The sequence below is a fragment of a genome, unplaced genomic scaffold (genome assembly GCF_019419815.1).
Source record: "Pyrus x bretschneideri cultivar Hongxiangsu unplaced genomic scaffold, Pyrus_bretschneideri_v1 Contig6, whole genome shotgun sequence".
Lineage (NCBI taxonomy): Eukaryota > Viridiplantae > Streptophyta > Magnoliopsida > Rosales > Rosaceae > Pyrus > Pyrus x bretschneideri.
The window spans coordinates 8,360,198-8,385,938 of NW_025999798.1; the positions used below are offsets into that span (position 1 = coordinate 8,360,198).

At 38.3% G+C, this 25,741-nt stretch overlaps 3 protein-coding genes and 1 long non-coding RNA gene across 4 annotated transcripts; 1 reads left to right on the top strand and 3 right to left on the bottom strand.

Moving 5' to 3' along the window:
- Window positions 1–3,979: 3,979 nt before the first annotated feature.
- On the bottom strand, window positions 3,980–4,696 carry LOC103943720 (protein SRC2-like). The gene has a single exon (XM_009354060.2). It carries the CDS (start codon window positions 4,694–4,696, stop codon window positions 3,980–3,982), a length of 717 nt encoding a protein of 238 aa, XP_009352335.2.
- Window positions 4,697–12,889: 8,193 nt separating this feature from the next.
- On the top strand, window positions 12,890–13,660 carry LOC125471241. The gene is made up of 2 exons (XR_007253544.1): window positions 12,890–13,185; window positions 13,263–13,660. It is a non-coding gene; the product is annotated as an uncharacterized LOC125471241 (long non-coding RNA).
- A 2,311-nt stretch (window positions 13,661–15,971) lies between these two features.
- Window positions 15,972–16,906, bottom strand: LOC103943719 (protein SRC2). The gene has a single exon (XM_048572141.1). It carries the CDS (start codon window positions 16,870–16,872, stop codon window positions 16,024–16,026), a length of 849 nt encoding a protein of 282 aa, XP_048428098.1. The 5' UTR covers window positions 16,873–16,906; the 3' UTR covers window positions 15,972–16,023.
- A 7,170-nt stretch (window positions 16,907–24,076) lies between these two features.
- LOC103943718 lies at window positions 24,077–25,513 on the bottom strand. The gene is made up of 3 exons (XM_009354058.3): window positions 25,050–25,513; window positions 24,813–24,943; window positions 24,077–24,646 (listed from the first exon to the last, which is right to left on the bottom strand). The coding sequence occupies exons 1-3, from the start codon at window positions 25,207–25,209 to the stop codon at window positions 24,359–24,361; spliced, it is 579 nt and encodes a 192-aa protein (XP_009352333.2). The 5' UTR covers window positions 25,210–25,513; the 3' UTR covers window positions 24,077–24,358.
- Window positions 25,514–25,741: the final 228 nt, after the last annotated feature.

The window sequence follows — 25,741 nt, forward strand, 5'->3', positions numbered from 1 at the left end:
ATCAAAAGGGGATTTGATCTGGTTCAGATTCAAACATACCCATTTTTGCTTCGAATCGGAAGTGACCTGTCGTCACTTCGAATAGGTTTATACTGGAAGGTGATTGGCTGTTTTTATGAATTAACAAATATTGAGTTGTATATGTACTAATTAATGTATTAGCCAATGGTATATTTGGCTTTGGAAAGCTGTTATTCAGCTTTTTCATGGCACAATAATTAATTGGAAGGCTGTTATTCCATTTTGCTCAAATTTGTTCATATTTCTCTTTGATTGTACAATTCAGGTTGATTGTTCATATTTGTGACTTGTCCATATGAACGCATTTGTACAATTCAGGTTGATTGTACAACGAGTGGGTTTTCGTATTTGAACAGTAGGCAATGATTCTTTAAGGAAGTTGAACTGGTAGAGTAATTTAGTTTAGGAAATAAAGCATGAATTGGTACTGGTAGTAGTATGTATAACGTATTGATGAACTTACAATCTAGAAAGAGAAGGGGTTTCTTAGAAAGCAAATGAACTGGCAGTGGTTGTACTTTGATATGTTGTCAAATTGCTATGGTATTGGAAGTGGCAAATGGTTTATTTGTTCAAGTCTCTTCCAATTTTTCTCCTAATCTTCCCTTTATAGTTAATTTTATTTCCAACTAGCTTTTGTATGCTCTAATCAATTTGCTTGATATGATGCTGTTAATTTCCAAATAGCTTCCATCTAAAATTTCCCCGACAAGAACTTCCATACGTCCTAATCCAAAGAAGCACAAGAAAGCACAAACCTTGCAAAGGGCTTCTACAACAAACAGGGGATTATGATGTTAACCTTCAGAGCTATTGTATTTGCTTACCTGATTTTTCTTTTTATATACTTGATTAAGACATTTTGAATTTGCAAGTTCTGAAAGATGCTGAGATAGCCTTACTCCATGGCAGATCTGGAACTTCTAGGTATTGATTTTAATTAACTCTATTTTTTGGTGTCATTTTCAACTGATTGTGGGAATGGTTTTGAATTCGACTATATTCGTTTTGATGACTATATAATGAATGTGTATCTATTTGACTACATAATGAATGTGTATGTAATGAATATTGTAGTCTGTTAGCCGAGTGGGTCTTTTATTCACTAACATCAAGCAAAGGGTTATGTCAGTCGGTTTCAACAGGTTTTTTCCATGGTCGCTCTCAATAGCGGTAATTCCAGTTGGTCAATTTCTTTGGTCTGTTACATAACTTAAAAGGATAGGAAACTTCTCTAGTCTCTGCTTGAATACTGGAATCAAAATGAAGATGATAATATTTATCTATAACGAATCTAATCATTGAGCAACTAGCCATGTAACCTTGTGCAAAGTCTTATGGGACTGAACAACCTAGTAATGCATTTTTAAGTTTTTAATGTTTGAAAGTTTTTTGGTCCTTGAACATCACTGGAAATATGTGGTAGTTTCCCCTCTTGTTGGTTGTGTGAACTGCTTTATAGAAAATCTTAGAAGTTTTGTTTGTTTTTTATCTTGCTTGTAAATGTATTTTTTATGAGGAGTACTTGTAGTTTCCCTATTAATCTTCTGCTTCCATTGTTGGTTGTTTTGGATGGTGGAGTTGTGAAATAAGAATCATCTTTAAGCAGGTGGTGGAAAGGCCCCTAAAGCAAATATGAGTCCTCCCACAGATGATAGAGGTATATCTTTCATTCTTTATCCCTTCATTTTCTTTGCTCTTGTAAACTATTTGGTTTTTCTTTATCTTTGAATTTATATGTATATGTACGTACGGATGTATGTATGTATGTGTATCTACTACACTGAATTCGCAGGCTTTTAGTTTGTTTAAGTGCTGAATTTTTGTAAATCCGCATTTGAATTTTTTTTTACCTAAACTTTGTTTCCCTCTTTTCCCATACAGGTTGCTCTGCTTGGGTTCAATTTTAAGCGCATTGAAAATGGAGGGGAAATTGATGCCAGTGCACCTTGGGACTATGCTAAGATTCAGATTTTTCCATCCCAAAACAGGTTAGGTTTTCGCCTTCCAATAAATTTTATTCTTTTAAGGGTATATGTTTTCTCCTCTGTTGTATTGGATTATAAAAGTTTGTTCTTTCTGTATATGCTACACTAAGTGCATTATTATTTCCCGTTGGTGATTCCTTTTGTCTGGTTATTCCATTGGAGAGTAACTACATGTTTTTTTTTTTGTGTATTAGAATTGATAAGTTACCTTTCCTCTCTTCGGACTTATAATAAATTGATAAATTATAATGATTTTTCATATTGTTGTATAGTTCCCTACCGAGTGGAAGCACGAAAGACATTATCAAAGCTGAAAGCTACTTGATTATAAGCAGGTTAGATTTCAAAAAACTTATTTATTAGCTTGTGCTTGCCTGGTTATTTGTTTTTTTACTTATTCTTTGCTCTTTTCTTCAATTTGGCTGGTTGTTGCATTATGCTGCCAAGAGTATATCTTTCTACTATTATAATTAGGACTAGTGTAACAACTTGCTATTTAGCTACTCTCTTACATAAGAAATCGTTAAAGTTTATGGTATGTGTATTTAGGCAATGATTGAAAAATATTTATGTATTTTGGTTGGCGTTTCTGTCGAAACTTTGCTACATAGTCTTTCAAAAGAAAGTAGCAATGCATCAGCATCGCTGCCTTTACTGCTCGATAGATTTCTCACTCATGTTCATTTTCAGAGGCTGGAGCAGGGGCTGAAGGTTGTTTGCGGTGGTTGAGGGTTGTCTGGCATGTGAGGAACTCGAGAGTAATGGTATTTGTTATGTTCTTAGATTTAGTTAATAGTTTTTCATGAAATAAAAAATGTATTACGAATTATTTTCATTATATGTATGAATAATTTCTTATTGATGGTATTAGTATTTGAATATAAATTTTTTTTTATATATTTATCCTATTGGGCACAATAACAAACTTGTGCTAACGAAAAGTCATCTGACATGGTGTCAGAAAAGAGGCACAGAAAACCCTTATTTGTGCTGAGCCTTTTGGGCAGCAAAGAACATATTGTGCCCTTTGACAAATGGTGACGCCCATAGAGGGCACAGACGCAAAGATAGTAGCTGCATTGTTGCTATTGGTCTATGAGCACAATTGTTGGTGCTTTTTGGCCTCAAAGTGCACAGATAATTTATTGTGTGCAGTGCTCATTTTTCTTGTAGTGACAGTGACTATGAATTACTAAAACCTAAATGGAAACATGTATCTAGATAAACTATAACATCTCTCCCCTCATATTTCGTGTGCCCTCCCTTCAATCCCAGCCGTTCAAAACATTTTCAAGCTGATTCAAAGCTCAAGGTTATGCCATGTAAGCAACAACAGCCTTACATTTGTTGATCAAATATTTAACCTCGTCACCAGATACACCCAAGCATGCATACAGAAAGGCAACCACCATCAAGCAGTATATATAAGCAAGTAATGAGTTCAAATCTACTAGACGAAACCCCTACTAAAAACATTTAAATTGAGACATAATTAGGAAACTAAACAAGCAGAAGTGACTAACTCCTGTATATCAAAACAAAGTTGAACCAATTAGTAAGAGCCTAATTACTAACGTTTTTCACCTTCAAACACAAAACCCCATTTTATTAGTTTCATATTCACATATAGGCAAAAAATTAAGAACATCAACAACCATCACATTAATCGCGTACTTCTTAAAGAAAGTTGAGGCTTCACCGTAAAATCAATCGGCAATATGAAGAGTAGTCTAACTTACTTATAAGCCTATACAAGATTCATTCTCCCATAGGTTACACCATAAAACCAATTTGACAATATGGGGAGTCCCAACTTACTCACTTAGAAGCTCATGCAAGATCCCTCTTCTCATCAATGTGTAAACCAATTAGCCCACGAACCAGCTGACTAGGGGGCATAAGGTTGCTGCACCTACGGGTACCTGTAACCTGGCACTGCCGCTGGCATGGGTACTCTTGGTAGGAGACGGTTATCCATACAGTGGCGGTGCTGATGCAGTGAACTGATATCGGGGTGGCGTGGACGTGTATCCGTATAGTGGCGGTGCAGATGGAGTATACTTATATCGGGGTTGTGGGGGAGGATATGGCAGTGCCGTTGCAGTATACTCATATTGGGTTTGAGGCAGAACATAAGGCGGTGCCAGTGCAGTATCCTCATATTGAGGTTGCCTTGGAACATACGGTGGCCCCCGTGCGGTATGTTCACGTTGGAATTGCGGCCAAGCAAACGGCGGTTCCGCCGGTGAAACCGCCACTTTATCGTAGAACTTGTAAGAGAAGTGGAGTTCACCTTTGGGCTTACTCGAGGGTTTTGAAATAACATGGTAAGCCACGAACGTCATGGTGGAGTTGGGGTTGGCCATGGTGTCATAGAGCTCTTTAATGGGAGCAACCACTTGGCCAATGTACTTGTCGCCGAGGCGGCGCTTGCAGATGAGCTTGAAGGCGAGGGCGAGGCGGCTCTGCTGGACAAGACTCCTGTCAACGGTGAAGTCCATGTGAAAGTTATTCCAGGTGGGATGAGTGCCGCAGTTTTGGGATACGAAGGATTTGGTTTTCTGCTGTTCATGGGAGTCGCCGCCGAGGACGGAGACGACGGCGTAGACGGACATCTTGGTAAAGAAGTTGACATCTTTGAGGCCTTTGGCTGAGATGAGCTCCACTTCTAGTGTCATCTGCCCCATTAATCTAGAGAGAGAGAGAGAGTTAATTAAAGAGAGGTTAGAGTATTCGAGCATATAGGTGCTAGAGGGGATCGAATAATTCAAACCTAAATTTTGGGCTATAACTAAGAAGGGAGATATATAAGAAAATTGGAGTTGTACTCCGATATGAATTCTAAGAGAGTACAGATTGCATGATACAACTAAGACATCCTTCAAAACGATTTTTTTTTTTTTACAAAACTGATTCATTACTAAGAACATATATATATATATATAGTACCTTTCTTCATCTTAAAAATGCATAGATATAGCACTCAATATATACGATTCTAATACTCATTGAGTTTTGTAGTGGTACTTTATTCTACAGGAGAAAGTGAGTTTTGTAGTGTTAGTGACAAAATAGGAAAGGGAGTCCTATCCAAAGTAGAAAAAAAATCGGTAAGGATAAATCTAATTTCATCTGTAGGTTATACTACTTCTCCAAGAGTCCAACTTAACTAGTGAAAATATATTCCTACGAAATACTAGTGAAAAATAAATTGGTAGAACCTTGTTTTACCGAAAAAAAAAAAAAAAAAAAACGAAAATCCAGTTTGGCATGTATTGTCGTTCCCACTTCTATTGAGAAAGCTAATAAGTTGATTTCATATATACTATATATTTTTCCATATTTTTAGTATGCTTTGGTAATTATTTAAGTGAAATTTTGATACATTGATTTATATTTTTTAATATAGGACATGTGAATTCTTCTCGAGCAAAAAGTGATCAAACAGTCAATTTTTCGAGTGATTCAAATTGGAGGATGTTCGTGTCAAAGTTTCAAAATTTTCTATTATGACGATGAAATAAGAGACCAATGCACGAAGCTGGCAAAATGACGTTTTAGGGTTATTTGGGCTTTTTGGCATCCAATATGGCATTTTACAGGTTTGGACCTTTTTGGAGATATGTTCAGAACATCTTAATCTTTTTTGGAGCTGTTTTTAGCTTAGAACGTGGCTGAAAATCCCTACACGCCATCACAATGATGCCATGAGAAAAAAACTGCACCACCCTTTGATGATTTTGTAATTGTTGGCAAAAAAATCCTACTATGAATTAATAACCATAGAGTCATGTTGACATATGGCAGTGTGTCATTGGTTAGTTACTTGGTTTGAGTTAGTTAGAATGAAGTTGTTAGAAAGGGTAATAGAGTCATTGTGTAATGTGATATTAGCTAGTATAAATAGCTGATATAGAAGTGATGTTAAGGGCTGAGAAAACTCTTACCTTCTTTACTCTGAGAAATACAAAACCTCTCGACTTCTCTTCTTTCTTCATTTCTGTTTACATATCTCTGTTCAATAGATTTAGGGTATTATACATTCATTAGTTAATATGGTATCATCGCCGGTGAAGGTTGACGACTGTGTTCGATCTCAGGGGTTTCTTCCGCTACTCTGATGCAGATTCTTGGTGGTTCTTGGAAAGGTTTTCTGTCGCTGATCTGGTGAGATTGTTCGTGTTTCTGTGTCTGGGTTTTCTTTGATCTTGATTTCGTTCTGTACAAAAATGGCGTTTGAGATTCTGTCATGCTTCTCGTAAATTGGGGATTCTGTTATGTTGTCTCCCGAATTGCTAAATTGGTGAATTGGGGATTCTTTTATGTTTTCTCCTGATTTGATGAATGAATTCTGGTGTATGAATTGTGCAATTGTCTGTTAGTTGACGTATTGATTGCAGTACTGTAATTTGGTCGCATTGTTGCAAGAAAGGGTTCGCCTTTCTTGATTTGTTTAGAGTGTCATTCTCTGGAGTTGGTCTTGTTTTGATCATACAGCTGTCTTGATCTGTGGAAATATCAATCTTTCTGTCATGGATGCGTCTTCATTTAAAGTTGAAGGTGTTCTGGGTATGCTTACCATTAAGCTTAGGGATGATAATTTTGCTAAATGGGCATTTCAGTTTCAGTCGGTGCTAAGGGGGTATAAGTTGTTTGGTCATTTTGATGGTACCACTCCTTGTCCATCAAAGTTTGTTGTTGATTCAGGACATGGGGTTACAAGAGAGGTCACAGTTGCATACACTGAATGGGAAACTGTTGATATGGCGTTATTGAGTTTATTGCTTGCTACTTTAACTGATGAGGCTATGGAATATGTGATTGGATGTCGTACTGCATATGAGGCTTGGATTAATCTTGTTGATCGATATGCCACTGTGTCTAAATCTAGAATCAATCATTTGAAAACTGAACTACACACGATTCAAAAAGGGTCTGATACAATTGATAAATATTTGTTGAGGCTCAAGCATATCAGAGAACAACTAAGTGTTGCAGGTGAAACTATTTCAGATAATGATGTTATGATTGCTGGTCTTGCTGGTTTACCAAAGGAATTTGGGGTTATTCGTACTGTTATATTGGCTAGGGAGTCTACACTCACATTGAAGGAGTTCCGAGCATTGTTACTCGGTAATGAGAGGGACATTGAGGGGGACATGAATATAGTTACTCAGAATATGTCTGCTTTATATGTGCACGAGTCAAGTTCTGGTCCAGCTACTGGTTCTAGTTCAAACACTGGGTCTCACTCGTCTGCATCATCTTCAAATTCTCACAGTCATGTTCATATTCCAGCTGTCACTGCTGGTACTGTCACAGCCGTACCATGTGATTCACTGTCATCCTTACCACCACCTCCAAGTTCCCAGCCATACTTTTCCTCACAACCTTAATTCCAGTAGCCATATTATTTTCCACCACCTGGTTTGTTTCCAAATGAGTCATATGTATATGGTTTTTCTACAAATTCTAGTGGTCCACCTGTGTCAAGATCACAGTCTTTAAATGAACAATCTGGATCATTTGGGAATAATTACAGGGGTAATAACAACTACAGGGGTGTTAACAATTACAGGCATAATAATGGTTTTAAAGGAAGAGGGCATAACTCAGTGCAATTGGGGGGATCAAGACAACTTGGGAATCCTAATACCTGGTCAGGCATTGTTGATAACAGAACTACAATGGTGATTGAGTGTCAGATCTGTAACAAAAGAGGTCACACTGCAGTTAATTATTTTCGCAAGAATACAAATATGCCAATCACAAGTGTTGCAGTTGAGTGTCAGATATGTGGGGAGAGAGGTCACTCAGCTTTGGACTGCTATCACAGGGGAAACTATGCTTATCAAGGCCATCCTCCATCTTCATCTTTGTTTGCAATGAATGCACAACAGTCCCCTCACTCTTTTCCTCAAGATACCTGGATTGTTGATTCTAGTGCGTCACATCATATAACTTCTGACATTAGTGCTCTTTCTCAAGTAAAACCCTTTGAGGGATCTGAGAACATAACAATTGGGAATGGTACTGGTCTTCCAATTAAACATATTGGATCTACTAAGCTTCGGACTCCTACTCATTCCCTGATTCTTAACAAAGTTTTACATGTACCTACTATTGCTAGGAGTATACTATCTGTGAAACAGTTATGTGCAGATAACAACAGCTGGTTTATATGTGATGAGTCTGCATTCTTTGCGCAGGACAAGAAGACAAGGGAGATAGTGTATCAGGGAAAGAATAGGCCTGATGAATTGTTCCAGATTCCTGTGGTCACAAGTGCAAAGGGTTCTCAGCATATCACCAGGTGTCCAGCAGCTTATCTGGGAAAAGTTGTGAAGAACAATGTCTGGCATCAGAGATTAGGACATCCAGCTCATGATGTAATGTCTTTCATGTTGAAACAATCGAATATTCCAGTTCAAACAGATGATAATCACAATACTTGTATCTCTTGTATTCAAGGCAAAATGTCTAGGCTTCCATTTCCTGTTAGAACTGATAGGTGTACATCTCCTTTTCAGAAAGTACATACTGATGTCTGGGGACTAGCACCTGTAAGATCTATAGAGGGCTATAGGTATTATGTAACATTTGTTGATGAATATACCAGATTTGTTTGGATATTCCCAATGAGTAATAAATCGGATGTGTTTACAATCTTTGTTCAATTCTATCAGTTTGTCTTGACTCAGTTTAGCATTCCAATTAAGTCCTTGCAAACAGATGGGGGAGGTGAATATACAAGCAAGAGGTTTTCTTCCTTTCTTGGTGCCAAAGGAATTATGCAACTCATTTCTTGTCCTTATACTCCTCAGCAGAATGAAGTTGCTGAAAGGAAACATAGGCATATTTTGGACATTGCAATCACTCTTCTTAGTGCTTCTGGCTTACCTTCTGTGTTCTAGTACTTTGCTTGTGCTCATTCAGTTAGGCTCATTAACAACATGCCTTGCAAAAGCCTGTGTTTCAGCTCTCCATACTTGTCTTTATATAAGAAGCTACCAGATATCCAATTCCTTAAGATTTTTGGTTCTGCTGTATTTCCGTGTCTCAGATCATACAATAGTAACAAATTACAACCAAGATCAGTGATGTGTGCATTTTTGGGTTATTACCAAGGATACAAAGGAGTGATTTGTTATAACTTGCAAACCAAGAGGTTGGTTATTTCCAGGCATGTCTATTTTGATGAATCTCTGTTTCCTGCCAGAATGCTTTCACATACAAGCCCTGCAAGAATGTCTTGTCATGAGGAACAGGAACAATCAAGGCCTGTACCTATGCTTGTTACTTTACCAGTGTCTTCTTCACAGCACAATACAACTTCTGCAGGTTCTCAACAGTCTTTATCTCAGTCAGGTGTCGAATTATTTTCTCCAAATACTTCCCCATCAGAAGATCATTTATCCCCAGAGCCAGAAGTTCAGGGGTCTGACACATCTCTGGTTCACTCCTCTTCACCAGTTACTACTCCTGTGTTACCTGTCATTGCACCTGCTCTCCAACAGCAATTTATTCCCTCTCTCTCACCTCCTCATACTACTAATTTGGTCCCCACACCTATCAATAGGGAGTGTATCCAAACCAGGTTAAGAACTGGTGCTATTTCCAGGAAAAGCTTTGTGGGGTTGTCTTGTTTCTCTACCTCAGTTGTGTTCTTTACAACTTGATGATGTCTCTTCTGATGGTTCATCTACCACCTTGAGTGTGCCTGTATCTGGGGGATTTTCCTTTATTGCTGACATTTCAACCTGTGAAGAACCTAGGACATTTAAAGCTGCTTCCTTGTCATCAGAATGGCAAACTGCCATGCAGGAGGAGTTCAATGCATTGAAGTCTCAAGGCACTTGGATACTTGTTCCACCACCTTCCCATAGGTCTGTTATTGGCAGTAAATGGGTGTATAAGGTTAAGAAAAATCCAGATGGTAGCATATCTAGGTTCAAAGCTCGTTTGGTAGCACAGGGGTATACTCAGGAGCAAGGCGTGGATTATTCAGAGACTTTCAGTCCAGTGGTTCGACATACCACTGTAAGGCTTATCTTGGCTTTAGCTACTCAGTTCAGTTGGTCATTAAGACAACCACAAGGGTTTGTGGATGCTACCTGTCCTGGATATGTTTGCAAATTGGTCACATCCCTTTATGGGTTAAAACAGGCCCCTCGCGCTTGGAACTCAAAGTTCACAAGCTATCTTCCAGCTGTTGGTTTTCAATCCTCCTCTTCTGATTCTAGTCTTTTTGTCAAGATTGATGGTAGTGATATAATTTTGCTCTTATTGTATGTTGATGACATCATTCTTACTGGATCAGATCCTACTAAAATTCAATCTGTTATTGATGATCTTGCTGGTGTATTTGAACTCAAGGATATAGGAAGGTTAACATATTTTCTGGGATTGCATATCCAATATAGAGATGATGGTTCATTGTTTATCTCCCAAGCTAAATATGCCAAGGATTTGTTACAAAAGGCAGGAATGGATACTTGCAAATCTACATCTACGCCATGTAAGCCTCATACTCAAATTCTTGCTGGTGAAGGAACTTTGGTGTCTGATCCTAGTCACTATAGGAGCATTGTTGGGGCTCTCCAGTATCTTACATTTACTCGTCCTGATATAGCCCACTCAGTGAACATGGTCTGCCAATTCATGGCACAACCAACTGATGTCCACATGGTTTTGGTCAAAAGGATTTTAAGATACATTCAGGGGATAATTGGTTCTGGCTTACACTATACCAAAAGCAAGGAATTCAACATTACTGCCTATTCTGACTCAGATTGGGCAGCAGATATCAACACCAAAAGATCAATCACAGGTTTTGTTGTCTATTTAGGTAACAATCATGTCTCTTGGCAGTCTAAAAAGCAGTCCACAGTCTCTCGAAGCTCCACGGAGGCCGAGTATAAGGCATTAGCTCACTGTGTAGCTGATGTTTTTTGGATTCGTTCTGTGTTTAAGGATCTTCATCAATCCATCTCAGTTCCACCATTCATATACTGTGATAACATTTCTGCCCTGGCTTTAAGTTCAAATCCTGTTTTTCACTCCAAGATCAAGCATCTTGACACGGACTATCACTTTGTGCGTGAAAAGGTTCAACGAGGAGATCTTATGGTTCAATATATTCCCACAGATGATCAGGTGGCCGATGTCTTTACAAAGGGTTTGCATAGTCCCATTTTTCAGAAACATTGCAGGTCTCTTGGCTTGGGTGTTGGTTCTGCAGCAAACTTAGCTTCCATAGCTCAGCTCAGTTTGTGGGGGGAGTAATAACCATAGAGTCATGTTGACATATGGCAGTGTGTCATTGGTTAGTTACTTGGTTTGAGTTAGTTAGAATGAAGTTGTTAGAAAGGGTAATAGAGTCATTGTGTAATGTGATATTAGCTAGTATAAATAGCTGATATAGAAGTGATGTTAAGGGCTGAGAAAACTCTTACCTTCTTTACTCTGAGAAATACAAAACCTCTCGACTTCTCTTCTTTCTTCATTTCTGTTTACATATCTCTGTTCAATAGATTTAGGGTATTATACATTCATTAGTTAATATGAATCATCTTAACCAAATATCGAGCTTCCTCCTCGTACTCATTTGCCGAGCACAAAACCACCATCTCAATTTTGAACAAATGTTGCTATATAAGGCCATCTCCAATTGATCCAGCCAGAGGGTCGAGAATAGTCCGAAATGATTCGAAAATCATCTCCAACCGAAGGCTAGACCAAACGACTCATAAACCCCACTAGGCCAAAAAAGTGGAATCAGGCCAACCGGCTGGCTTCTTTGGGCCAGCCAGCTAGCCCTGGGCCGGCCTTTCTTTCTCTCTTCCTCCTCTTTTTCTTCTGATTCATCTTTTTTCTCTCCCTTCGAGCAAAACCAACAAACGTCGACCTTTGCCGTTGGATTCCACAAACAGAAGCTGGATCCTCCGCTGTGAACGGGGTTTTTCTTTCTAGAGATTAGATTAAGGTTTTTCAAATTCGAAATCGAATTTCCGCCGGACTCATAATCTCCGGTCAGTTCCGATGCTGGCGAAAGAAAAGTTTTAGGGCGGGGAGAGGCCGTGGCGGCGAACACCGCAAGTTCGCCGACGCTGGAGCTGAGGAAGAAGCAGTTTGCTCTGCTCCTGCACATGGTATGTGAGCTATATTGAATTCCCCATATCTTGTGTGCATTAAGCAGTAGAATTACAACGCTTTAAGAAAGTGGGGTAATTTCCCGGTGTATTTTATGTTCTTGCAGGTGGATGAGTTTAATTGAGGAGAAAGAAGAGAAAAATGGAATGGAAGAGCAGCTGGGGGCTCGGAACCCATGCATGTTGATTAGAATACAGTGCATCTCTCGACTCTCCGTTTCCTAGTTGTAAGATTGCGTGTTCGGAAAAGCGCTTCCAAGATGCTAGCAATTTTATGAAATTCTTATTGTTGTGCATTTGTTTGATTCTCCTTGCATATATGAATTACCAAGGTTACCTGATGAGAAGGAAATTGCCGTAACTCTTTCCTGAATTATTTTTAAAGTAGTTGATCGTATAAACCTAATGCTTGGATGCATTGCTTTCATTGCATTTGAGTTTACTCCTTTAGTAGTGTAATATTACACAGTTTAACTTCGGGGAATTTCATACTGTAGACGAAATGCTTGTGCTTTTCAAATTCCTTGTAATCTGACTTTTTTGGCTTTGCCCAAGTGAAAGTACCTTGGATGCACAATTGCTGCATTACAAAGTCTTTACATTTGATATTGGTCTTGCAATGCCGAAGAACGAATATGATTTGTTATCACATATGCTATCAGCATTTGTAAGAGAACTTTCTATTTTATTAATGACTGTAGTTGTATTTGTATTTGTATTTGATTTAGAAGGCGATGAATTTAACTACTCAACTTCTAGAACAGCGTAGTGGGCAGACTAGACGTTTTATTAATTTATAAATCACTCATTGTAGATTTGCTTCTCGTTTTCTCTGTTGAGAAAGTAAAGTACATGTTACACATATCTTTCAAGTGAAAAGTTTCTAGAAAGTTATTGCATTCAACGCCACATTTTCATAGATTCGAAATTTTGTATAGACGCTAACAGAAAGTGGATGGGCTACTGGAAAGGAAAGAGGCAGATTTTGTGTTATGGCTTGGGACATAGGCAAGCTGAGAATTGCGGTTAGTTTTGGGTTTAGATTTGTTTATGTTGTTGTACTTTTTTTTTAATGTTTAATTTCCTTATGGTTTTTGTACAGTATGTATACAGAGTTTCAACGAATGATATTAAGAGTGGGCATGCTTCTGCTCATCCCTTTCTCAATACAATTGGTACCAAAGCCCTATTCAAGTGGGCATGTTTTGCCAGACTATAGTATTTGTAGGTGAATATGTTGGAGCTTTCTTACCATCTGCAAGCATATGAATGCGAACTTGTTCATAAGGAGTTGTGGGATTATTGGAAGCCGATTTTTGGTAACATACTGGACTGAGATGGAAAGCATGCATGCGTTTGTCTGGCGTTTATAATAGTGTTTGGTGGTTACTCCTCTCGACTGATGTTTTTGAAGTTTTGTATTGAGGTTCCTCGCCAGAGTTGACTAGCTGTAGTTCACACTTTTTGTGGTAATTTAATTTAAGCAACCATAGTAAAATTGTGTTTGGTCTTATGGCCCTTGGTTGGAGATGGTTTTTTTTTTCACAAGGCTATGTTTGGCCTATGGCCTTCTGACCCCTCGTTTGGAGATGGTAATAAATATGGTCATGCATTGTTCATTAAAATATTAGGGCCAGAGGGTGGCCATGCAATGTTCATTAAAATATTAGGGACAAAGAGAGCCTTCTGGCCCTCCTTCAGTTGGAAATGGCCTAAGTAAATCATAACCACTACAAAAGTCGAAGGAGAAAGTGACAACAAACATGAAGACTCTCATTAACAGAGTGACAAAACAACCACTACTAAAGACGATGAGAAAGAAAAGGAAGAGATTAAGAAAGATTGTCGCCGGCACTGAAGTCAAAGGTTAGGATCCATCACATTAGGGTTTTTCTTTGTTTTTTTCCCTAAGGCCATCTCCAACCGAAGGAGGGCCAGATGGCTCGTTTTAGCACTATAGCCTTCCAAGAAATTAATATTTTAATGAACAGTGCAGAGCCATATTTCTTACCATCTCCAACCGAGGGGCCAGAGGGCCATAGGCCAAACATAGCCCTGTGACAAAAAATCATCTCCAATCGAGGGCCAAACATAATTTATTATTTAAATTTAGAAACTACAATAACTTAAATTTAAAAACTACAACAACTTAAATTTATAGGAAAAAATGAATATTTTTTAACATTTTTTAATTTTGTTTAATGGCTTAGGAAGTTATAGGAAAAAAATAGAATTTTTAAATTAAAAAAAATGTAAAAAAAAAAAAAAAAAAAAGTAAAAAAGAAAAAAATTCAAATGTAAAGGCTAGCTGACGTAAGCTAGTTACTGTTGCATTCAAAATTCGCCCCAGCCCAAGGCTGGCTGGCTTTCTGGGTTGGGCCAACTGATTGACCCTTTGGTCATTTTTTGTCTCATGGGGCCCACGAGCCATTTGACCTAGCCCTCAATTGAAGACGATTTTCGGACTATTTTTGGCCCTCTGACCTTCTGGACCCTTTGATTAGAGAATAACTAGGATTTTTACATAAGGGCCCTGATAAACCAAGTAGAAAGGTATATTTTGTTGGAATATGATCAAGACGCTTGTAATCCATCGTATTCTAATCTCGACTACTTGTTCCCGTGGCAAAAACTTTATGTTAGAATAAAAGTATTATTGATCCATCTTTGCAGTCCATGATATGGGACGAAGTCTCCATGTAAATTATTTAATTTAAAGACTTAATTAAGATGAGTTTTCTCCAAATTGAGCATATTTTGTGATGGGTTTTGGAAATTTGGTTAAGGGCAGGGTGGCGGTAGTATCTATCAGCTGCTTTCGTGCTGAAATTCTCTGTATGTTTTGGATACTTGGACCTTTTAACCCCTCAACAGTCCACCAGATTAAAGATATGATTTGTACACTTATAATTTCTCCTTAGGCGATTTCTCATTATATTTGCTCATTAATTATCTTTTAATTTGCATAAGTAACTGTAAAATAAAACAGTAAAGTGTTTGATAAAATATATTATAAAAATAATTTTAGCAAAAAAAAAAAAAAACATTGTTAGAGTATTTCGTAAACTTTTATATAATAAATGTGACTGTGTATTAATAGATTTGTATTAATTTAATTATTTGACAAATAAAAGTTAATTATTAAATATACTTTAAAAGAAAATATATTTATTTCTGATTTATACATATCTCAAATACTAATTACTACAACATGGTACTTCAAAATATTGAAATATTTCAAACTAAATAGCTAAAATTCATTAGCACAAGTGCTCAACATTGTTGATCCACTTAAAATACCATAATCAACTGATACATACTTTAAATAGAATAACAAACCAAAAGTTGTTCAATGGAAAAGTAGTCTAACCAAATGCATTCATCAAACTTGCGGCTATGCTATTTCTTAATGCTTTATCTCATGTAATCCTCGAACATAATAATTATGAAATTATTCATCATCACTCTCAATTAATGGGCACTATACTTGTGTTTCAGAATAAATAAGCCAGTTTTTTTAAGCTTACTTTTGCTGCTTCAGCTTATAGGTTTTTTTTTTTTCCACTCATAATTAGAAAAAAAAAAAAAAAAAAAACTGATTATAGATATTTCCTAAATACATTTTAGACCCTAACTTCTTGTTACCTTTTTTTTTTTTTTTTTTTTTTTTTTTTAAATTCCAGTTGTACCAAACTGGTATTTATCTATATCAAACATTGTAAAGTTCGGTATTGACTTCTTGTGAATCTGATGAAATTTTCAACATGTGACATGATATATCATGATACCATCAAACAAAGAAAACAATTCAAAAAGAAAATTTAGTACTGTAACAAAAAATTGAAAAGCAAACATCCATAAAACTAAAAACCGCCACCACATCCACCGCCATCAGATACCATATCTCCAATTAGCATCCCACCAAGTAACCCTCCTAACACTCCAGCTCCCAGCCCCATCCCAAAGTTCTTCTTCTTTGCTTCCGGCTGGGGTTGCTGCATCTGTGGGTATCCATACCCGGCAGGTGGCGGCCCCGGGTACCCATACCCTGGTGGCGGTGGCGGGTACCCATACCCTGGTGGCGGCGGCGGGTACCCGTATCCCTGCGGTGGTGCTGGGTACTCGTATCCAGGTGGCGGAGGCCCAGCAGAGGTGCCAACTGGAGGTGGGTATCCACCATACCCCACCACCGGCTGGACTGACGGTCCAACCACCGGATAGGCCGTTACCGGCTCGTTACCCTTTGACGAAGCCGCCGTCAGCGTCGCCTCTGAAGCCGCCACTTTGTCACCAAATTTGTATGAGAACTCGAGCTCACCTTTCGGCTTCCCTGAGGGCATTCTGACTTGGTAAGCGACAAACTTCATGGAGGCGGCGTCAGCCTTTACGGAATCCAAGAGCTCCTTAACGGGGACGAGGACCTGGCCGATGTCTTTGTGGCCGAGGCTGCGCTGGCAGACGAGCTTGAAGACGAGGGAGATGCGGTTCTGCTGAATTAGGTACTCGTCGAGAACGAACTTCATGTGGAAGTTCCAGGTGGGATGGGTCCCGCATCCCTGGGAGACTTTGGTCTTGGTTTTCTGCTTGCCGGCGCGAGATACGTCGTCGCCCTGGAGGGCGACGACGGCGTAAACGTCCATCTTGGATATGAGGTTGACGTCTTTGATGTCTTTGGCTGAGATGAGTTCGAGTTCTAGGATCCTCTGCTCCATTTTTGAGAGAGAGAGAGAGAGAGAGAGAGCGGGATTTGGGTTGGGAAAGAGAAAAGCTCAGAAGCTTTATTATATATCGGTGACAGTCTGAAACAGCAAACACTAAATTTTTATTTTTTTCCAGGCAAGCAATATTTTATGCTAAATTAAATATTAAGGGGGAAGGGTGTTTGAATCCGAATATTACTTGGAATGTTCTCTTCACTAGATAAAGTTTTAAGTTCGAAGTTTCCTAACGTTTTAGTAAGCGATCTGTAAAACTAAAAATTAGAAAATTAATCGTGACTGTCTCTATAAATCCTTAAAAAAAAAAAAAAAAAGACTAATTATGAGTGATTCGGTAAGACTTCGCTACTAGCAATCTTTTTCAGAATTGTTTAACTTTAACAACGAAAACAATTCACCACTTGTGAAACAGTAAACACTAATTAATCAACACAGAGAGATTAGGTCAGCGCTTGGCGAAGGGTGAATCACATCTGGGAACATTTGGTGCACTAGCTTAATCAGATGCTTAATATAATATCTTCACAATTAATAATTGTTTTAAAAATAAGAGATCGCCTTCATTAGAAGCAAGCCGAAATCTTCCACACCACATATCATCTTTAAATGATTCTTGCATTCCCTCTTTGAAGATACGCTCATTCTCACTTTCAAATAACGTAGTTTTATTATAGAAATTTCACAATTAAAACAATTCAATTTCTTAATCTTCATTTGAAGATCATTCTTATAAAAGAATATCATCCATGCAAAAAATTATTTCAATTGGAGATTATATTTAGTCATCCAAAATATATCAAATAAATCAATGGTGTAACAACCAAGTAACATATTAATGGTTACTCGTTTATTTATTTGATACATTTGAATGACTAAACAATTTCCCATTCTAATGATTTTGTACGGATGATTGTCAATGAAATTTGAGAAATTGAACGGTTCTGATTATGAAATCTCTAAGATGAAGTTGCGTTATTTGCAAGTGGGAATGAGTCTATCCCTAAAAGGGAATACAAGTATTATTCATGATCTTTTCTAGCAAACATTTAAGGCTTGTTTGTAAATACTTCTCTAAAAAATACACTTATTCAGAAGTGGTGCTTCTATTGAAATTTAGAAGCACATTTGTGAAATCCCGTCCCTGGATTTCACTGTTTAAAATTACGTATTTTGTATTTTTATTCGTAGTTTCGATGCGTTTATATTTGAGGCGCATAAATTTATTTAAGTAAAAGGACGAAAACGCACTTAATGGACTAAACAAAATTTTTGAGGACATATTTGATGCGTATGTATTTTTCCATTTTCCTTTATGTATTTGGGTAGTAATTGTCGATATGAGCGCGTGAGCGTAAACATATTGTAATTTGGAGTTATAATGAATGAGATATTAACGTTTAAAGTCGAGGTCATTTTAGTAAATTTAACCTTCACTCTAGAAGACTCCAAATTTTCTGGAGCAATCTGATTGAGCCACATGGACAGTTGTGATGAAGAGTGGAGGAGAGAGGAGAGAGATGGACAAAAGAGAAGGGGGAAAATGAGGGAGGTTGGGCGAATGGGGAAGAGAGGAAAGAGAAGTGACCAATGGGGGAGAGAAGAAATGAGGGGAAGGGAAAGAGGCGAGAGGCATGGAATCACCCCAACTCATTACACCTGCGACCCAACCCAATTCTGGTGACTTTTTTCGACGGTTTTCCCTCCATTTTTCAGCATTTTACAACCTTCCACCCCTACCAAACACCTACCCGACCTCCCCTCTTTTCATGTCCACCAAAAACCTGAGCCAATTTGGCTCCAATTCGTGGAAATCGAACCCGAGAATTCGATGGGTGTATGGCGGCGATCCGCCCCATTCCGAAGGGTTTTCCATCAACTACCACCATCCTCAGGTGTCTCTTGAGTCCAAGAACAAAGCCCATGAGTGGGTTGAGGCGTCAGAGCTTGTTTAAAGTCAAATCAAGAACACCCAATTCTAAGGTTTCCGGCAGATCGAGGGTGATTTCAGGGGTTTCCCGGCCGAATTGGACTTTGGCCCAAGTATGAAAATTGCTCTTCTTGACTTGCTCTACATTTCTGTGAAATTGCGTAATTTTTGGAGTTAGGCAAAATTTTTCGATGAATCTGGGCAGTCGGCCGCCGTGTGCAGCGGCTTTTGAGCCAAGACCCCACCTACCTTTCCTAGACTAATGTGGATATCCTTATTCCATATGTGATGTCCGATTGACGAAATCTCGTCATATGACTATAGTTTTGATAGAGATCGCCACTTGGTCATCATATGAATCGACAATCCGACCGTTGGATCGTCACCAAAGTTTAATATGTTATAGTATATAATGCTTGAGGACATTAGAAACTGACGGATCGGGAATTCAACTACGGATCTTCCCAAATTGAATTTCTAAGTTTGTAAAACTAAACGTTGACCGCCACCTGAATTTGTAATTGGCAAAGATCTGACCATCGGATCGCGATGAAATTTTAGTATGTTGTTCTATGAGCATAATGAGGACCTTAGGAAGTTGCGAATCCAAAATCCGATGTGTAGATCTTCCGAATCAAATTACGTAAGGATGTGGACCCTATCGTCGACCGATGGTTGACTTTTGAGCAACATGTCTTGAAACGTTCTAAATACTAAAATTAGTACCACTAGAGACTAAGTGAAGTCTAGTTGGCCTATATTGGATAATGAGTGACTTAAAGATATGTGATATGGTCATCACCCTGAGTTCGTATTCAGTATCCTTTGTGAATATTACTTGATTTTATAATGTGAATCTATTGAAATGTGATTAGTCATTGATCTATGTTTATTAAACGTGATTTGACTCGTGTAGTGATGATATCTGTGAAATGTGGTTTGAAGAGCTTGTTGAATGGTTCGATGAAAAGTAATTTGATGTGCATATTTGAAATGTGATTTGAATTGCATGATTGGTATGATGTGATGAAATGTGAGGGCTAGTAGTGGTCTGTTAACCCATTGCCATAGGGTTTGTTGCTCTGAAGCTTGTTTCATAACCCATTTCATTGTTTCATTTCTCGCTTCGTTGACTTGTTCTAAATTTAGTACTTGTGCTTTGTTTCATTTCATTGAGCCTTTGTAAATTGAGCACTTTTCGTTAAACTGTTGTTATGTCCTTAGTCCTTTGCTCGGTTTCGTTGAGTGATCCGGAACTGGGTATCTGCTAGGGTTCTGTTGAGTGGTCTGGTCTGGTTCCCTGCTCCGTCTGGATTCCGCTGAGTGGTCTGGAATCGTATCCAGTTTGAATTTCATTGAGTGGTTCGATATGCATTGTACTCCGAGATTCCGTTAAGTGGTCCGGAATCGTATCTACTTAGATTTCGTTGAGAGGTCCGAAATCCCTTCTACTCCGCGATTCCGTTGAGTGGTTCGGAATCGTATCTTGATTTGGATTCGGTTGAGTGGTCAAGAATCTTACTTGGTGTTTTGGTTCCGTTAAGTGGTCCGGAACCCAATATTGATGAATTTTGTTGAGTTGTCCGAAATCGCACCATTTGACTTGTTGGTTCCTTGGATTTGATTTCAGCTTCAAAGATGTAGGCTTCAGTCGAACTGTGTCACTCTAGCCTTGCATTTCGGTATATGATATGTGTTAATGATTGATGTGATTGTGGAATGATGTTGGAAAGCATATGTCTATGTGAATGGCATGCTGACAAATGGTGTTTGGCTTATGATTGATGTGTAGCGTGGTATTTTATGTTTTCTACTAGAAGAATTTTCCGAAAAGTTTAGAGTTTAACAAATGGTGAACTACGAATGGTTTGATCCATATCAAGGGTACATAGGCAGTCTAACGAGGAGGTTAGATGCAGTCATAAAGTATACAAAAATTACTACGCAATTTGAATCTTGAATTTTGCCTTGTACATATCCTGGAGGCGGGGTATGTTAGATATACAGATATTTGGTGACGTTACGTGCCAATCCTGAACGTATACCAGGACCGAGGCATGACAAAATTGATACTTTTAATAAAAATACAAATGCTTTGTGGAAAACTCGGAATTGAAGTGTTTCATGAAGAAGCATAAAGGACTTCTAACCTTTTATGTCAAACATTATTGGAATCGCTTTTGGTGTTCTAAAAGTGCCTTTTAGTTATATTTTTACAAGTAAATTAAAAAAAAAATTAATTAGGATTTAGTGTAAATTACTAGTTATTGTAAGTCAAGGAGACAAGGAGGGTGGCTAATTTTTTTTTTTTAGCAAAATTATTACTGGTCACAACCTTACAGATGTAAAAGGGGATTCAAGTTTACTCAAAGGGATGGTAGTACTCCACATATGTTTACTTCTGGGTAAGTTTAATTTGTATGTCTTTAAAGTAAAACTATTTCTAGTTGTGATTAATTTAAGTATTATGTGATATATTTTTGGCTAATGTTGTTGATAACTCATTCATTATTAAATTAAGTATTGAAATATTAACACGAATAGAATGAGTGATGGTTGTTAAAAGTAGCGAACAACAGATGACCTAATAGAAATGTTTAGGGTTGGCTGGTCTTTGTTTTGAGCCCCAGAAGAAGGGAAATGGAAGCTGCAGTTCTAGAGCAGATCGAGTTGAGAAAAAGAAGTCATTGACCAGAAGAAAAAAAAACAGAAAAAGAAGAAGCACTTGCATCCCAAAGCAGATCGAGTCAGAAAAAGAAAAAGTCATTGACCAGAAAAGAAAAAAAAAAAAAAAAAGAAAAAAAAAAAAAGAAGACGCACTTGCATCCCAAAGATGAATGTTTTATGCATCACTGAAGTCCATCATCTAAATTGATTCGTTCTTCCTAGTTACTTGTAAAACTTGTCTTCCAATACAAGAGAATAGTAATAAAGAAAGACTTTGAAATGTAAATGCAACGGGGAAGAAAAAAAAAGAATCTATATATAGAACTCTTTGAAAAGCAAGCCAAACCGCAACACCTACCTCGAAGCAGGCTATATTTTATTTTTTTAAAATAGTTAAATTATCTGTTTATATACAATAATTTTATATTCTAAGAAGAGAGAATTGGGTTGGGCGCATAATGAGCAATCATTAACCAGGTATTCAACTCAATACCATTACAATATGTTATCGCCTCCATGTTGAACCAAAGATATTTCACTTAGAGCAGTTCTACCGTGGGCTATTGCTCGATGGACTGGCTCTCAAACAGGGCCAGAGAGCCCGAGTGGAGAGGTCCAGCGTGTGTTAGCGATGGAGCCCGAGTGGGCCTGAGGGAGAGACCTGGCATAAGTTGCCAACCCAAGAGCTCGAAGGCCACGTGACGCAAGGCTGACGTCAACCATGATTTAAAACATGGGGTCACCGGAACCCTCAAGGGAGAACACCGGAATATTTGGCAGGGATTCATCCCGATTCCGATCTCGACTTAAAACTCCATTAAAAATTGTAATTTAAGCACAAAAATGATGCTAAAATGAAAAGGAACAAGATTCTACCGCTGTGAGTAACAACTGTGGTCGAGATTGATCACAGAGCTCGCCGGATTCCGGAAAAAAGAAACAGAAAGCATGCACAGCGAAAAGAACAAAATTTAACCCTTTAGCGATGAACTTGTCCAGTTAAGCTTCCAATAAGCTTAATCCACCATACAACACTTCAATTCAAAGATTAAAGCTTATAAATCCCAATTACACAAAATATCAAAATCTGCGGTAAACCCAGAAGTCAATTACCTTGCAGTGCTCTTCTCCAGAAATTTTTAGGAAAAAAACAAAATCAAATTTGGAGTTGTAAAACATAAATTATAGTAGAAATTTGATTTGTGATTTCGAATTTGCAGTGCTCTCTCTTTGCTTTGAGGAACAAGAAGAAAGACCTGCTGGTCTTTCGATCCAAATTAGGTGCAAAATCTGTAGCTTCCTCCTTTGAGGAAGAAAACAGGGAGAAATGAGGGAGAAAAAGAGAGCGGGGAGGGAGACGGTCGGTCGGAGAAAAAAGGGAAGACAACGAGGGAGAGGGGAGTGAGAGAGTGGGAAGGAAGAAGAAAACAAATGGTAGAAGTTTCGAGAGATAGGAAGGAATTTCCGAAAAAGATAAATTAATAATACAAATTAAATAATATAATATTAATTATAAATAATAATAAATATTAATATTTTAGTGCCTATTGCTAGGGCTATTCAATGTAGAGGTGGAGATGCAAAAGGCAGTTACTGTTCATTAAGGGCGGTTACTGTTCACTGAGTGGATTAAATAGTGAATAGGCAGGGGGGACCTTTGCAACGGTGGAGTTGCTCTTACTACTAAAGAAGAATATTACTAAATTAAAGTACTAGTTGGTTACTTATCGTAGTATCTTAATAAAACTAAATAGAATTCACACAAAATCAAATACAAATTTTCAATTCAGTAAAATTAAATAAATGAAAAAAATGATACCGTGTTAATTCACTAAAATCAATATACTTTTTTAACTTTATTGAGTAACAAAAAATATAATAACACATGGAGTATTCAGTTGAATACCGAGCACTTTGAAAATTTCTCGAAAAGTAGGAGAAGATAGAGAGTTGAGGTTTAGTTAAAATCATGAGCGTTTATTAAGGGATTATATTTGTCAGTGGAGTCAACAATAATCTAGAATGCTTAGACGTGGGTTAAAAATTTGACTGGGAAATGGATTAGTAGGTTATCAGTGGAGTCAACAAATCAATATATACTTGTTTTGGTTGAAAATATTTGTCACGAGGTCTCACAAGGACATGAACCACATTGGCTAGTTTTGGAGGGTTCAAGTAGTTAAGATCATTTACCCCAGAAATAGAGGTCTTAAGTTCAGTTCTCCCTTCCCCACTCTCACGTGTATAATAATAACCTGACATTTTTAGATCTTTTGTTGAAAGTAACTGGATACAACAATTGTCCTCAAGGGAAGAAAATTGTGCATGAAAATGCTTCCATGTTAATGCAATGATGGTTGGTCATATGAATTCTGTTTACCGGGTCCTTGCAAGATTGAAGGACTACAGAGGCAACCAGGACGCCGGAAACCAGCGGAGCACCGTGCTTACGGTAACATGTTTGACGCCTTGCGAAGAACCGATGCTTTCTCTCTGGAAAAATCTGGTTACTGTATTTACATCCTCTTACGTATTTTTGGGGTCGAAGACTCGAAGTACCAATACAGTCGCCTTCCGCACTCGCGGATAAAACCCATAACAAGCAAACGCGAATTTTTCCCTTGCATTTGGAACAATCTCAGACATGAAGTTTAGGTAAAAAGATTCTCAATTCGTGTTGCAATCGAAATGCCTCAAACACGAGGTACAAAATTTCCTACACGTTTTTTCCAATGTATGGATTCCCCGAATCACAAAGATTTCACATGATTTCTCATAACATTTTCAAACTTGTATGCGAGCCATCCTTATTCAACAGAAAATCCAACTAGAAGTGACAGTGTTGCGAAGGAGAATGGTCGACGGAGCTATCTGTCTGTGCCTTCTTCAACGATTGTTCTTCTGATTGCCGCTGCTATCCTCCGGAGGCAGTGATACAAACTGCAAGATCCTCCGAACCTCGGCAACATCAACCCGGAACTTTTCAGCAATTTGGTCCGGCTCCATGCGGCCATTGTGATCCTCAGCCTTGCCCTGATGCAGCAGGATGATGTGGCGCAGCTGTGCTACATTCAGAGTCCCCGGCGGAGTAGGCCTCTCCTCATAACTGCCGGAATCGGGTTTCGTATCCCTCAGTTTTGGTAGAGGCCTCTTATACTTTTCCACCACAAATGCCTGTAAAATAATCCCAAAATCACACATTTACAATACAACACAATGTCTCAAATTCAAAGTGGGGCTGGCTAGTTTATGCGCTGAAAGCGCTTATCAGCGGAAGTGCTTTCTACATTGTTCCAAACGGACGACACGAAATGAAAAAACCAAAATTTGAAAAACTGACCTCACCCATTTCCAATTTGCCTCCAGGCTTTGATTTGATCCTACCCACCATTTGATTGAGCATGGCATCGTAATTTGGATCTCGCTCTTCAAGCACATTTTCGACTGCTCCTCCTGTTCCTGCACTGCCATCTGAAACCAACAAAACACATTCGAAACGACGCCGTCAATTAACTAAACTGAGCTGAGGAAAAATGTAAAGCCAAGTGACAAAAGAAAGGCGGTAGCTTTTATATACCAGAATCAATAGCGCCGCCGACCTTGGAGATCTCGGGCCGTTCGGGGGGAACCGGAGGAGGCCGATGATCGACGACGACGGTCTTTGGTTTTGACGACGTCGTCTCGACGGTCGAAGTGGATCGTGTTCTTCCAGCAGCTCGGCGAAGCGCCTGACCCATTGTGTCGGCTGTGCTTTCTATTTTCTAATTTTTCCCAAATCAAATAAAAATCCGATAAAATAGATTAGAACAGGTTAAAATGCAAAAACCCTTTTTACTTTTGAGGAATAGGGTTTGGTGGGAATACTGCAAGTCTGGAAGAGGAGGAAGAAGACGATCGGAGCTACACACGCTGAAGCGGCGCGTGGTGCTCTCGTGTCCTATTGTCCTACACGAAATGGCTAAAATACCCCAGGAGGGGCTTATTTTAATGACGGTTTTGTTTCCTAATTTGGATTATATGATATAATAAGTTTTTTTTTTTTTTTCTTTTTTTTTCTTTTTTTGAACAAACGATAGTATGTACACTTAAAGGTCAGATTGATTAAGCCTCACAATGAGTTAATAGTAATGTGATTTAAATTCGTCTTTGGTACGAGTTAAAGAGCTCCCAGTTCAGGAAACAATGAGCATGCAAGCAAACTGTTCTAAGGAAACTTAAACACTCAACTTATCTTTTGCTTTCGGCAGTCAACAAACAATGCGTTACACA